The sequence below is a fragment of the Nothobranchius furzeri genome, chromosome 7 (genome assembly GCF_043380555.1).
Source record: "Nothobranchius furzeri strain GRZ-AD chromosome 7, NfurGRZ-RIMD1, whole genome shotgun sequence".
Taxonomy (NCBI): domain Eukaryota; kingdom Metazoa; phylum Chordata; class Actinopteri; order Cyprinodontiformes; family Nothobranchiidae; genus Nothobranchius; species Nothobranchius furzeri.
The window spans coordinates 72,581,018-72,597,000 of record NC_091747.1 but is presented as its reverse complement, the minus strand read 5'-3'; the positions used below and the strand labels follow the sequence as shown (position 1 = coordinate 72,597,000).

Sequence of the window (15,983 nt, the reverse complement as noted above, 5' to 3'; positions counted from 1 at the left end):
CATGTGTATGATGTGTGTATGATGTGGCTCTTTGCGGTAACAGTAAAAAATGTGGCTCTTGGTCTCTGACTGGTTGGCCACCCTTGCTCTAACTAATATAATTGAGTCGTGTCAATCTTATAACAACGCTATTTTCACACGTCAGACTGACAACAGATCTCGGGAAGAAAGGAAGTGACATAATCATCTCTTCTTCTCTTACCAAAATTCTCCCAACCTCCCTATACCGATCCCGAAAATTATGGTTTTTCTAGCATCTATTCATCAGGATGGTTGCAGACCGCAATAAATTATTGAAGTATTTTCTCACTGAATGAGAATGGAAATGAAACAGGAGCCTTCCAATTTAAACCAGAGTTTCCAAGATTGAAAAAAAAAAGAGTTCTGGCTTTGGAGACAGCCTCCTTGCCCGTGGATGTATTTCCACGCACTTCAGCTGATTCCCTTTCAGATTTTGAAAAAAACCTGCAACCAGATGACATGCTTCTTGCCTCTGATGTCCAGGATGCAGAACAATCGCTTGCTCCTGATGCAGGGGCACCTCCAGAAAATTTTGACAAGGGTGGCCAGACTGGGCCAAAGAAATTTTTGGGGTGGCACACCAAATTGGTACTTGTGGTAACGCTGGGAAAGTTTAGCCTGTGGTGATGTATTGCATTGCTCCTTAATTAGTTTTTATTAAAAAAAGAAACGGCACGTATCCAAAACATTTTAAATTTTACAAGCACAAACATTTCAGAAAAATACCTTTCAGTTATTTAAAATGTTATTTTAAAATGTACTTTTTAACTTTAATTCACCTGTTGCTGTGTTCACAAAAAACTATAGAGATAAAAACTTTTTAAAAATGGTGAGCAGAAGAAACCTATGTATTCTTTTTATTCTGATTATTTCTATACTAATTAATTGTATTATTTTTATTTTGTTTTACAATTAAGTCTTGAATAAATAAGATCAATTTATGGTTTGAGTGAACATTAATATGATTTAGTAACATTGGCTTTTGCTGGGTGGCCATGGCCACCCCTTGGGGGCGCCATTGCCATGATGAACCGATGATTGATGAATCCGCTTGTAACAATGGTCCAGCGCCCCCAGGTGGCTGGTCAGCCAAAATGTTCTTGGGACAACTCATGCTGCAAGGGAGGGCTGGTAAGCCTTATGTGCCTGTGACCCTCAAGCAGGTGCTCCCCTGTGACACACTTCCAGACACCAGTGTAGACTTCACTCTCTCTCTCTCTCTCTCTCTTTTCGATCACCTCTGCCTAGCCGCTGGAGGAGGAGGAGGTTGACCACCAGAACTCACTTCATGTGCATTAAATGTCTGCACATATGCTCCAGGAGACGTGACCTTGCCATTCGTGTCTCTTCTTCACTTCGTGGTTGGTCCCATTCCGTTCACACATCCTGTGTATGTCTCTGACCTCAGTACTATTTCATTGATACTTGGTGTTGATTTTTTATGTACCTTGTCCCTGTTATCAATCTTGAAGGGGGAGAACTTTGGGCGTGTGTTGAAGACCCCCTGCCCATCGCCCTCATGAACTTGACCTTCGCTGTCTTGTGGTAGGTGGCCCCGAGCATGGGGAAACCACGAGCTTCCCGCCAAGCTCGGCTCCTCCAGAACTGCTACCAGAGCATCTTTCAGAGCCACCCTCTGTCCCGGTGCAGTGTAGATGGTGGTGGAGCTGGATCAGGAGGCAGAAATGCAGCTCAGGTAAAATAAATGGATTTATTGAATAATGGCAGGTAGGATGATACAACAGGAGCAACATCACAGGGTGAAAACACAACAATGATCTGACAAAGGACAGATGCAAAACAGGGGGTATAAATACACAAGGATAATCAGAAACACATGGGCAGGATAACAAGGGGCAGGTGAGTCCAATAAGCAACTAATTAGGGGTAAACGAGACCAAGAGTCAGAGAGGTCGGAGCAGATCCTGACACCCTCTGATGTTCTCTTTCATTGAACAGGTTGGGGGGGGGCTATATGATCGCGCAAGCCCATGACTCTCCTTCGGCTGGACAGAAAGGTGTCAAGTCCACGTTCGGTGCCCTGAGCCAGGTCGCTCACTGGCCGGTGATGTGTCGAGATATCTCAGACTACATCCAGAGCTGTTTGGTTTGCTGTCAATTTCAGACCCTCAAACCCCATCCACAGAGCTCCTCTACAAAGAAGGGGAACGTCCACACCGTGGTCTGACCTGCAATTTGATTGGGTGGAGTCCCTGACCAAGTCCAGCAGAGGTAACAAATACTTCTTAACCATATGACCTGTGTATTCACCAAATTGGTTGAATGTGTACCAGCAAATAATGACAGAGCACAGACAACTGCCATCCTCTTGATGAATCACATCATCTCCCAGTTCGGTCTCCCCACGCATGTTAACTTCGGACAGGGGAACTCGCTTCACCTCTGAAGTGATGGAACAGCTTTGGCAGAAGTTAGGGGTAAAGGCCAATTTCCACATTGGTTACCACACCCCGTCTTCCGGTCAAGTTGAGAGAATGAACCGAACGGTTGCCAGTATTTTAAAGAAATACGTGTCGTCTGATCACAGAGACTGGGATGTGAAGCTTCCATTGGTCCTGATGGCCATAAGGGCCACTCCTCTTGAGACTACAGGTGTAGGAGCCAATATTGTTTTGGTTTAAATTATGTTATGGTCTAAGTTTGTTTGGATAATGTCTCATATATATTTCAGTTAATTGCACTATGGTTTGTATTTCCTTTAACCACTGGTGGCACTGCGGAGCCTATATAGGTGTCGAGGTGGCAGTGCACTGGCGTTTTGGGTGACGGGAGGCCACACGGTTTTTACCGCTTCATTTGGTTTCATTCTACAACTAATTTGCCGTTGTAATTTTCATAATTTTCATAAACCTTGACAAGATATCGCCTTTCTGGACCCTGAATAATTGTGATCATCAACATCGTCAATAAATGGGAAAATAAACCCAAATCCGCTTTCTGCCTGGACAATAGTGTTGAAGCGAGTCATTGCCTCCACCCACACCCAACGGTGACTAAGAGTGGGACTTGATAGTCACTACAACAGGTGTCTCCCCGTTTGAGATGATGACGGGTAGACAGATGACCCTTCTGCTTCACCTGCTATATCAGCCAGACGAGTGCATTGCTGCTCCGGCTTGCACTAACGAGCAGTACTTACAAAACTAAAAAAGAAAAACTACAAGAACTGTCTGCCTGCAGCGTTTTCTTTTGCACAGATGAACTTAGGGAAATCAGCTGAGGGCAGGAAGGCTTACGATGATCAAAAGGCCTCACATTCTGAACTTAACGCAGGTGACAAAGCCCGGTTCTACAACCTTTCTCCACAGTCCGGTCAGACAAAAGCCACCTCTGGTAAACTGGCTAAGAGACTTTTGCCGAAGTGGTCAGGTCCGTACCTTATCACTGAAAAACTTTCTCCTGTCGTGTATCGGATCAAAATCATCAAAAGTCACAAAGATCCCGTGTACATGTGAGTCCACAGGAACCAAATGAAACCTCCCAAGGGTTCCACAAACTTTGATGGTGACTTCACTCGTAAATATGATAACTCGATTCGAATCGCAACAAAGGGGCGTGACTTTTCTCTCCGCTCTCCCTCAGTTCTCTGTTTCAAGTTACCCAAGTTCTGTTTTGAGTGTGTGTGTGTGTGTCTGTGCTTGGATAATTCATGTCTAAACATAACTTACAGACTTGGCTGTCTTTGATGCTGTCATGCCGTGGGTTTCTGAAGATCTGTGACGACCAGGTCCTGGATGTGTGACGTAGTTTGTGTCTGGAAATTAAAAGTTAATTTCTGGTTATTTTTAATATAGATACTTGGCCTTTGGTACGTTACATATGGCGAGCCAGCCAGGAGGTAAATCTAAATCAACACTTTATTAATAATTTAAGTTTTAAAATATTTTCGCTCTGTTGAAATGCAGGAGCCTTCCTTTGATCTTCTTCACTAGTGCTGTCTCATCTTATCATATCCCAACCAGTCTAAAGCTGTTAAAGCAATAATATTGTATTTCCTTGTCTTTCAAAGTTTGAGCCCACGCCTGGGGAGAATTATGATGTCTTATCATATTTTAGGAAGATTTAGGTTCCCAACTGCTTATGCTTCTGAGAAGATTTTTGATCAGGCTCACATCATCCACTGTGGTGAGTGATTTCATTGACCACCAGCTGCCTGAGATCAAAAGTAACTACTCCCTCCTCTGCAAAACTTTGAAGGAGGAATTCTTAGGTACAGCAGGTTTGAAACTTGCCATGTCAGTCAGGCAGATGCCCTCGGAATATCCACGGGTTCTACTTTTGCCTTTTCCACACATTCATTGATAACAGAAATGAACCAGGCATGTAAGAAAATGGTGACTTTAAAGAACTTTTCCTCAAGAATCTGCATCCTTCCACAAGTATGCACATGAGCGCCATTAATATTGAAACAAAAACCATGAAACAAGTCAGAAAAATGGCAGGTAATGTGTTCAGAAGGACTACTCATTGCATCACCTTAGAGCCCTCTTGAGGTCCGGTTCCCCACGCCAACACCTCTCTTTTGGGCCCAAAAGATCCATCTGAAATCAGGGCTCAAGACGCCCTGACACAAACATCTCCAACATCACGGTCCATGAAGCAATATCTGAAAACTTCTCGATTCAAGCACTCCCCCTCTGCTAAGTTCAGCACGTTGTTGCTTGTGGATGGAGTCTCAAAAGGGGGGTTGTCCCACTCAGGTGAAAAACGCCCTCACCCTTACCATTATTCACCGCGCCGCGACCATGCTGACCACAGCCCTGCTGCTCCAAGGTCCAAGCTGAGTCCAGTAATGCGCCTCCTGACGACCTGCGCTCCATTGTGAAATTTGTTCTTTGTGACTTGGTAAGCACCTCACCAAGGGCTAAGGAAGTTCTACTCATCTTTTCTGCAGGCCAGAGTGCATGCCCCACTGAAGGTTGATTCATGCTTCTCCGTCTGCATCAGTGTGGAGACACACAACGCCATTATCCGTGCTTGCGTAGGGCCCCGGCAGGCACGCAAGTACGTGCGGAGTCGAGCCCACTTTTATAAACATCCGTCGAGCAAGACGGAGAACGCAAACTTGTGATTGGTCAGGGCACCGCTGTCGTCTACACCGCCGCCATTGTACCCTCAAACACATAAAAAGAGCCGAGAATAACCAGCAGCAGACACTGAGAAGCTTGAAGAATACCTCGCGAAAAAACTCTAAAATATGAACATTTAATTGCCCGTGACTGGAGGAGTGAAAAGATACGCAGCAAGCGTTTTATTTGTGGACAGAAATGAGAGGAAACGTGGGTTTAGAGGTGGCGAGCGCATGAAGAGGTGGAGGAGAATGAGAGACAAATTTGTCCGTGTTAAAAGTCTCTTATATACAAAAAACACGATATAAACACACTATCTTGGACCAGATACATGACAGGATACCACAGAACAGCGCTACGCCCTCTGCTGTCCTGGTGGGGAATTGCTTTGCAACACTCCCCATCAGACGGAGAAGTATGAGAGCAAAACGCTTCAGTCAATCCGTGCGTGTCTGTCCCTTGCGGAGCTGACGGAGAAGCATGAATCAGCCTTTACCCTACGGCTCCTGCACATAACTCCGTCGAACTGATGAGTCCTCCACCAGTGGAACCTGCCCCAACAGTGCGTCCTGTGACACCCATGGCCCCATTCGGGTCTGGTGAGGTTGCATTCATCAGTACCAGTCTTCGACCATCATCTTCACCTGTCGGCGGGTCAAGTCACCCTTTTCTGCCGGACAAACCTGAGAAACGTACACTTCTGTGTAAAATCATTCGTAAAGGTCCCAAACAGAAACCTCATATCCCTGTGACCCTAGGGGGGTCACTAACCTCTGATGCTATCTTAGACACTGGGTCAGACGTTTCTATCATGTCTCGTTCTCTTTGGAGAAGCCTCCAGTTGGCTGCAGGTGACAAGGGTCGTAACCTGATACTCAAACCCTGCGTGCCGTGGACGTCCGTCCTTATGCTCCAGCTCCAATGATGTTGTCGTCTGGTCTTCTCTTGACCTTCCAGTCGGTTGTATGGCGGTGTGCCATCCCATGTTTATCTCACCTTGAGTGTTTTCCTTTCTGAAAGTTAAGTCTGCTTCAAAGAGTTTTCTTTTGTCACATTTCCTATAAGCACACTTAAAAAATTTACAGCGGATACTTTATTATTACAGCCACATTTTCATATGCACATGTCTACAATATATGATATTCACAAGCATGTGAGAATGTGTTTCAGTTGCTAACAGGCACCAGAATTAAATTTAAAAGTGAAACAAGTGTGAATTCTAACGCAATGTCTTCAGGCACCGTCACCCGCAAGCTACATGTAGGGAAATCTGTCCAACTTAAATGGCAACTTTTAGCCCCTCCCCCTGCTGCGTCCGTCTGCTCTCGTCTTCTTTTCCAGGCGCAGCACTGCTCATCTCGAACAAGGCCATCGTTGCGCCCAAAAGTAACAGGAAATATGCCACAAGATGATTCGGTATTGTTAAACATTTTTAAACTACACTTAAAGGCAAATTATACACCGCACTTATAGTCTGTATGATGTATAGATCATTGACTTAAATTTTCATGTTTTTTTTTTAAATATTTTGTTATTCCTGTGTTCACAGTAAAATGAGCAGTGTTAATCCAACACTTAGAGACAGGGAACACATGGTCCCACCCTGTACGTGTAAATCACACTGATTACAGTGTTACATACTCGGAGTCAATTTTACACTCAGAGTTAAATTCAGTTAACGAGTAAACCTTTAACTCTCACAATTGTTAAATTACTTTGATTCTATAAGATAAGTGACCTTCAAAGTGTTACTTTAGTATGACACTGCTATTTTTAAAGTGTTGTTCTAAATTACCGTAACTCCATGAAAAGCATGAAATTTCAACTCTTAACAGTAAATGACCTGTATTTGTATTTGTACAGCACCTTCTTAGGGTTCTATTAGCCCCCAAGGCGCTTCGCAACACAATCAGTCATTCACCCATTCACACACCCATTCACACACTGGTGGGGATGAGCTTTGATGTAGGGATGCACCGATACAATACTGGTATCGGTAAAGGTACCGATACCAGTATCGGTATCGGTTAAAGTTAACCCATACCAGGAACTGATACCAATGCAGTTGCTTGAAAATGGCTTCACTGTAACTTGTCATTTCTGTTCACCTAATATTTAAGTTTCGTGATGATTTCCATTCATATATGTTACTTTTTATCTACCTCACAGTCTTTTCCTGTTGAAAGCAGAGAAGAAAATAAAATCTGTATTCCAAATCATTGCATTTTTTTGTGTGGTAGAAGTATCGGTTTTGGTAATCGGTACTCAGATCAAAGTATCGGTATCGTATCGGTTTGGAAAAAAGTGGTATCATTGCATCCCTACTACGATGTAGCCACAGCTGCCCTGGGGCGCAATGACAGAGGCGAGGCTGCCGAGCACTGGCGCCACCGGTCCTTCCGAAAAGCAAGAACAACTGACTTTCTTGGTAAGGGGCAAAAAGTTGATTGAAAAGCTAAAAGGATATTTAAGTTAACACAACACTGAGACGTTTCACCTTTAACACAATCTATTTAAAATCCAAAAACTTCAATTGGTTCCCTTTATTTCCCCATAACAAAATACAACTCAGAACAGTCTATTTCAGTATATTAGCATTTATAAGCAAATTTGTAAAAACAGTAATAATAAATAAAGGAAAAGGAAACTCAGATTGCAATGAATCTTCATTTGATTCCAATGCAGGATGCAGAGGAGTCCAAACCGGGATGAGAGGAGAAATGATCACCAGTAAAACCAGAACCAGTAGCCAAGTGTTCAGACTTCTTCTGTGGTATCAACTACCTATTTACAGTGTTGTATGAATAATCCTCATGCTGAATTAAAATGTAGGGGTCTGACTTCCTTGATGTTATTGACAGAGTTAAGAGAGCACATGTCCAGGTTCCCTTGTGACAAATCCATACGTGTTTCATTGTGTCCAACAGGTAGAACTTGTTTTCTGTCTAAAAGCAAAATATTAATCTGAGTCAATCAAACCTTTTCACAACTTCACAGTGTTTTAAATAGATTTTCTCTGCTGTCACAATGTCATCGTCTAAACAGCAGCAGGGAACAATCTTTACCATGAGTAGGGATGGGCCTAGCTAGAATCAGACATGCTCAGAAAGCCATCAGTTTAACTGTCCAGGGATCTGTAACAGACCAAAGGCCGTGCGCCTCTTCATCTTCATACTTCAACAACTCTTGTGCTTCAGTGCAGAATCACAGCTTGTGTTCTTTAAAATGCTCATCTATGATGTCCATGCTTTCAATCTAGATCCTTCATGTCCACCTTTAATTACAAAGCTAATACCACTGCTAATATTTGGCAGGACCATCAGGGTTACAGTGAAGTGGCAGGTTCTGCTACAACAGTTCTTACAAGTTTCATTCACTATAAACTGGTTTACTCCAGAGATGCACTGAAGCCCAGTCACCAGTACATTAAGCAGAGCTATGCAGCCACATGACCAATCAGGTATATATTATCATAGAGATGGCCAACAAAGTCATCTGAGATGTTGTGTGCTGCTCGGCGAGTGTTCCTGATAAACTCCCTCTTTGACATTTTGTTTTTCACGTGTGGGCTGGTTAGGTCAATGGACAGCAGGATCAGACTGTAGCACAGCACGTACACAGCATCTGCAGAGAACAACGACAAAATATGATTAACACCAAATGGCAGAATATTTGCACCAATGGGTAAATTAAATAGTATTAATAATCTAGTCTTGATTGCTGCTACCACCTTAAGTCTGAAGAGTTCGGATAAAAGGGAACTCAGTTTGGAGGAATAGAATGTTTCTGATCTTGGACATACATTTTATTATGTTCAGTCATTAGTCATTTATATTTCAGGATTGTAGTAATTTATAGTAAATTAAGTAAGTTTGATTACGAGGGGAACCAATTTTTCTTGCATTCTTTAATGAAAAAATTAACTAAATAGTTATTTTACTTGGTATTTAGTTACTTTTATAATCTTGTAACTCAGTAAGTAACCAAGTTATTGTTTTGACAAAGTAATCAGTAACTATAACTAATTACTTTTTCAAAGTAATGTTCCCAACACTGATCAAGACTGTATAACAAATCAAATCAAAATAAAATCATGTTAATTTGTAAAGCACATTTAAATGCAACAATGCTGTACAAATTGCTGAACATAGACATATAAAAACATTAAAAAATACAAGCAGTCAAGTAAAAGCACAATAAAACATTAAAAACAATACATAAAAAATCTGACATAAGAAATTATTTAAAAAAATACAGGACTACCAAGTCAAGTAGGAATAGTAAGAGCTGTCGAGTAAAGGTAAGTTTTCAGTATCTTTTTAAAACTGGCAACAGATGACGCCTGCCTAATGGAGATAGGCAACGTATTCCACAGAGTCGGTGCTGCCACTGAGAAAGATCTAAAACCTCTTTTCTGTAGTCTTACCCTAGGTACACTCAACCTAAGCTGGTCAGCCAAACACAATCCATGAGATGAAACATATGGCACGAGTTCAGATAAATAGCTAGGAGCAAATCCATTCAAACTTTTGTAAGCTAAAACCAAAATCTTAAACTGCACATGGAACTTAACTGGGATTCAATGCAGAGAGGCAAGAACTGGAGTAATATGATCAAACCTACATGTGCCAGTCAGGAGACAAGATGCAGCATTCTGAACTAGCTGCAGCCTAGCAATACATCCATGATTAATACCCAAGAAGACTATTGCAGCAGTCTAAACGAGATGTTATAAATGCATGTATACGCTTCTCGAAGTCATTCCTTGTCAAAAAGGACCTTATAAAGCTTCCTTAGGTGAAAAAACAAACTCAAACCAAATTATTGACTTGGATGGGAGGCAGATCTTTTAGTTATCAGGCTCCTCTCTTGTGGAACATATTCCCAGCTTTAGTCCGTGAGGCAGACACCTTGTCTACTTTTAAGACTAGGCTTAAAACATTTTTATTTGATGGGGCCTATGGTTAAAATCTGATGTTAGCCTAGATCTGGACAAGTGGGGGAGTAGAGGGAGGTGGAGTGTACAGTCGGTAAAGACAGCTCTCCCTTGCCCTGCCTCCAACATGCCTCCATCTAAAAGGCTAGGTTATCCAGAGTTATCTCTGTAGTTATGCTGCTATAGGCTTAGACTGCTGGAGGATACACTGACCATTTTCCACACTGGACTACTTTCTTCTACAATTTGCTCTTTAACTGTATTATTTCCTGCTATTTCAGCTGATAACTTTATTTTTTCTCTAAGTGTTTTTCTCCCCAGAAGAAGCTACAATGATGTTCTGCTGAGCTGTGGTGGCCTCATGGAGGGGGACATCGTCTTGAACACTGTTGCTAACCATTTAATCATTCTCCCTCTCCTGATAACAACATTTAACTTTCCTTGACATTGAATGTGCTACTCCTAGTTTACCTGTTTAATTATATTCACTAGGATAAATACAATAAAGTTTATCTCTCACCAAATAGAATATTTACTAAGAAATTACAATGTAACCATAGAAACATTACTTGGTATATATGTTGTGTGTGTGTGTGTGTGTGTGTGTGTGTGCGTGTGTCTGCTCTGTCTTCTTGAACCCCAGTGAGTCGTGGCGGATGGCTGCTTATACTGAGCCAGGATCCTCTGGAGGTTTCTTCCTGTTAAAAGGGAGTTTTCCTCTCCACTGTCGCTAAATGCATACTTAGTATGAGGATTGCTGTAAAGACTTTGACACTAGTCAGTGACTCGATGCTGTAACGTGAGGAAGTATGGGTTTTCTGTGCCAAAGGTCGTATTTGCCCGGCCTGGTCAAAGCTGGGTCATGCAGCAACTTTCACCCACAGATTAAGACCTGAGCCGACAGCAAGTCTGAAGAATTTCACAACATCCAACACCTGCATCTCCGGAAGAAGGAATTCTCACACAATCTAGTCATAATAAAAGAGTCTTACGCTTTCTTTGTTTATTAATGCTAAATAATCATTTTATCACTTTGCTCATTATAAATGTATTTTAATCAAATGAATGATTATTATGCTTTGGGTAATCATAATGAACTATAATGAATCAGTACTTAATTAAATAATGTTTTTGAAGATGTTTAGTGATGACCTTCACACCTGCTCACACATTCACAGTAACTCCAAAACACATTTGCTCTGACGCACAAGTTTGCTTTGGGAAGAGAAGTGGTTTTTGGTAAGTTGGTCAGAACGAGACTGAGAACGAAAGAGAGAGGACGTGCGGAACAAACGCCAACGGGGAAAGGAGCCCTGCCCCCCCCCCCCCCACGCTATTTCTGTCAAGCCAGACAGAATAGCTGAAATGCAACCAGCTAACGCAGACTCGTCCAGAGTCTTTGATTTCTGAGTTAATTTAAACTTGAGAAAGCGCATCTGCCTAACGCTTCATCAACGTGTACCGAGGTCAACTCTGGACTGGACCGTCAGCACACCTTCGTCTTCTCTGCCAGCCAAGGTGTGACCTGGATAAACATCCTCCGAGGTCCGGATCTGAAAGAGGGTCCTGAGTACGGTGAGACAGAACACAATAGATAGCGTTCTGATGCAGTTTTTCTAATAAGAACTAAAGTTTAATAGCAAACATCATTTTTCACTCAGATTCACCTTTTCTCTCCCTGAAGCAATCTCAGACACCTACATGCATGCATTCATAATTACATCATCCTCAATCTTAGCACATCCAACACAAGGTCTATTTGTGCAAGCTTAAAATATCAACTGTTAAAGATTGTCCAACAAGGTTGCCAATGTTGATTGTTTCCTATGATTGTCATTTCAAATCGTTAGTTTAAATTGAAGAATTAAAAATCTTAAAATTCAAACTTGTCTTTTCATTGAACTGAAACACAGACAACCGGATATGATCGTCAGTTTATCGATGAAAACAACCTTTGAGTCTTCTTATCTCTATAAATTTGGTTATTAATTTATTAAAATTAATATTCCAGATTATTATGTAGGATGGTTCATCTTTCATAAAAGAGCCATAAACCATTACGCTACAATGCAATTTGCTGGGTTCCATATGTAGGAAACTTTTTACTGACTGGCCTGTATTGACCTGTATTGGAATGTTTACTGTGTGAAGTGCCTTGAGATGACTCTTGTCGTGATTTGGCGCTATATAAATGAACTTGAATTGAACTGAATTGGAAAAACTTGAACATCAAAATTAAGCTGAGAATCAATTTTAACACCCAAATTAGAAACAACATTCTTTGCCTGATATGAAAAGCCCCTCATTAATGACTGAGTAATTACAGGTGCACCACTCGGTGCAAACATAATCAACTAAGTCTTATACTTGTTAATCTGGAGAAAATTACAACCCATCCAATCATTAACTCCAGGAAGACAACTCAGAGCTAATTCCTTAGCTTTAATAGCAGCATAGACCTGACAGTCATCAGCATAAAAATGAAAGTCAAGCTCATATTTCCAAAAGATGGCCCCAACTGGGAGCAGGTATAAATTGAAAAGCAGAGGACCACGTACAGAGCCCTGTGGGACCCCATATTTCAGGGGAGCATCACTGGAGCAAAAGCTGCCATTCTTAACAGTCACATACCTGTCAGACAGGTAGGAACTCATCCATGAGAGGGCTGAACCACAGAGACCGACAAACTTCTCCAGACGATTGAGAAGTATGACATGATCAAGAGTATCAAAAGTGGTGGTCCGATCTAAGAGTAACAAAAAGAATGTGTCACTCGTCATCAGTGCAATTCTAAATATCACTGAGCACTCTCACTGGCACAGTCTCAGTACTATGCTTTGCTCTAAAACCTGATTGAAAAACTTCTAAGAGTTGGTTATCATCTAGATGGTCAGACTATCGCTTAAAAACGACTTTCTCAAGAACCTTAGAAAGAAATGGCAGCTGAAACAGGTCGATAATTGGATACTACCGAGACATCAAGACCGGGTTTCTTGAGCAGAGTTTGATTACAGCTCTTTTCAGATTCTTCGGAACTTCCCCAGACTGCAGACTAGAGTTGATTACCCTATGAACCACGTTAGAAATACCTGGCCAAGTGTCCTTAACAATTGAGGATGGAAAAATGTCGAGCGCAGAGCTAGATAGTTTCATGCTTCCAACAATTTCATCCAACATAACTGGGGATACACTCAAAAGAATTGAGTAGTTGAATCAAAACGGATATCACCATCAGTAAAACAAGATTGCTGAGGAATTTGAGCTCGAATAGTTTCTGTTGTACCAATAAAATATGTCAGAAACCTCTCAGCAGCAGTCGAAGAGGCTTCAAGTCCACCAGCACATGAAAGATTTAAAATCCCATCCACCATAGAAAAAAGTACTCTTAAGTTATGCCCACTAGTGCTAATAACATCAGATAAAAACGTGGATTTAACCTTTTTTACAGCCATTTGATAGGAGCACAATGCAAACCTTAGTCTTCAAATGAGGCCTGCGACCTAGATTTTTTCCAGATCCCTCACATTTCCTGCACTCTCTTCTAGCTACACGAGTGCTATCATTCAGCCATGGCTCGTGCTTACATTTAGGTCTGCAAGATTGATGGGGGCAATTTGATCTGAAACAAGGAGACAAGAAGCATCAAATCTCTCAACAGCTCAGTAGCAGATATGTTTTCAAAAATAGCAACATCAGCAAACACAAGTTATGATTATGAAACTCAGTAAAACACAATTGAGCAGTGGAAGAATTAACAATTCTTCTGCTGGACACTACTTAATGCAGGTAAAAAGGGAACTAAAACGTCAAACAGAATAGGACAATGATCAGAAAAAACTGCATTTTGAACCAACAACGTAGTCACTGACACATCCCTCTTTATAACAAGGTCCAGCAAATGTTCATCAGAATGAGTCGGACCAGAAACAAGTTGATTTAGATCAAAAGAGTCCTAAATATTTAATTAATTAATATTTGGACAGCAAAGATAAATATCAATATCACCCATAATAAGAAGTCTATCATATGTCATGATGCAACAAGCCAAAAAAATCTTACAATTCCTCCAAAAAATCCTTATTGTTTCTCAGCAGTCTACAAACCACTGCATGGAGAAATGGTTTAACCCAGTGCAGTTCGAAAAGGCTCCGTTCAAAAGATCTGCTTAAAAAAATCTCATCCTTAAACGGCCCATAGATGAGGGTTGCTAAAAAATGAGCATCCGGGTGGAACAAGCTCAGAAAACAAACTGCACTCACCGGCTCGAACCCACATATCAGTCAGAGAAGAGAAAGATTTTGCTCACTAAAGAAGTAATTCAACATAAAAGACTTACTGGAAAGGGACCTGGCGTTGAGAGAGGCAAACTTTATGGAAGTAGCATCAAAGCTATTGCCTGGCAAGCCAGACTAAATAAATATATTATTTACTTTGCAAACTTTGCAAAGTAAGAATTTGGTCTAGTTCACTAGGCTATCAGAGCTATTCTTAATCCTGCTCCACAAACTGTAGATTCTTGTGCCGGACACCACACTGAAAAATCCAGGAGCAGCATGGAAGAGGCGATTGGGGTAAATCCAACACTCCCGACACAGGAACCAGGCAAAACCTCGGTGGATCCAAAAGTCTCGGATAAAAGGACGAACAGCAGCACCAATCGACACCACCCACGCTGACTAGAATGCCTCCCCCTGCGGCGGTGACAAACTCTCCTGTCAGGTGTAGCCGCACACAGGTAGGCCGGCACTGAAGAAAGCACAGTAGTGTCGGAGGATTTCCATCCACAACGATTTGATTCCACAAAGTCTAAAAACGAACAGCGTAAATCCAAAAGTGTCTGATGGTTGTACACTACTTTAGCATTTGAACCACACAGGAACAAAAAGCATGTAGAAACATACAAAAAACAGAACAGATTTATGAGGCAGACGGCATGCCGACTGCACCGGCGCCATCTTGGGAAAAACTGAACAAATTTAGAACCGACCAAAGACAATAACCCTGGTGAAATAATTTATTACTTACCTATCCATTAGCAGCCCGGCTAGGTCAGAGTCTGTAGTACATACCGTTCTTTTAAGAAAAGCTCTCCCACAAGGAAGAGCCGGCCCAAAATTAACTCTTGCTCTATCGCTTTCTAGATTCTTCTGATAAGGGATTTCAAGCTTTCTTTGGTGGATCTGCCATTTCTCAAGTCTCTAAGCTGCTGGTCTACAACAGACATATATACGTAGCTATATGGACTGGTGCTGCCGTAGTGGCCAGCTGCCATTTTAAATGGGTGTTTATTTGCCCCCAGGGCATTGATTTCTACTATGTAAGGTGCTATCCAACTAAAAAACACATTTTATCAAGTTTTTTCACAAAATCAGACACAAGTTGCTCTCTCTGCATTGACTTTGGACTTTTCTACAGTCACTGCTTTGGAGAGTGAGACCCATCCAATATGGCAGTGACGCTGTTACGCTATCCTGCGCCTGATGAGGTATTTACGAGTTCATGTGTACGGGTTCTACGTCTATGTGAAACCGCAATAAAGAAACACACAGTCAGTACTTCCAGTGGTAGACAGAGCGTCAAAAACTGTATAGTGCGGTTCTGGGACCCCATAACACTCACAGCTCCAAAATTGAACCTAATAGATGATAGTATGCAGTGCTAATTTGAGCCTGATCTTGCCGGAACAAGATCCGGGAACCATCTTATTTTGAAAGGACCGTCCCGGCAACTGTCTATTAGGATCTGACAACTCACGCGACAAACTTGTGCTATACGCAGGATTCAAATTACGGGTGAGCTAGGGAGCTGAAACGATCCTGGTTCTACTTATATTACATTATCTATGTGGACTCTCCAAGGATTATTTAGAGCTGAGAGGCACAGAGCTCTGATCGTTGACGCGCTCCAGACAGATGTGTCCTGAGCACGGCCCCAGT

General features: G+C 41.9%; 1 protein-coding gene across 3 annotated transcripts in view; it reads right to left on the bottom strand.

Annotated features, from left to right (window-relative positions):
* Positions 1-7,897: 7,897 nt before the first annotated feature.
* Positions 7,898-15,983, bottom strand: part of fbxo8 (F-box protein 8) — a 29,728-nt gene continuing 21,642 nt past the window's right edge. For 2 of the 3 annotated variants that reach the window (XM_015954362.3, XM_015954363.3), the window contains exon 7: positions 7,898-8,735. In XM_015954362.3, coding sequence (XP_015809848.1) covers positions 8,548-8,735 — 188 coding nt within the window. In that variant the 3' untranslated portion in view covers positions 7,898-8,547. Of the gene's footprint in view, positions 8,736-12,678; positions 12,794-15,983 lie in introns of all 3 variants that reach the window. The other variant, XM_015954364.3, reaches the window with a different exon arrangement.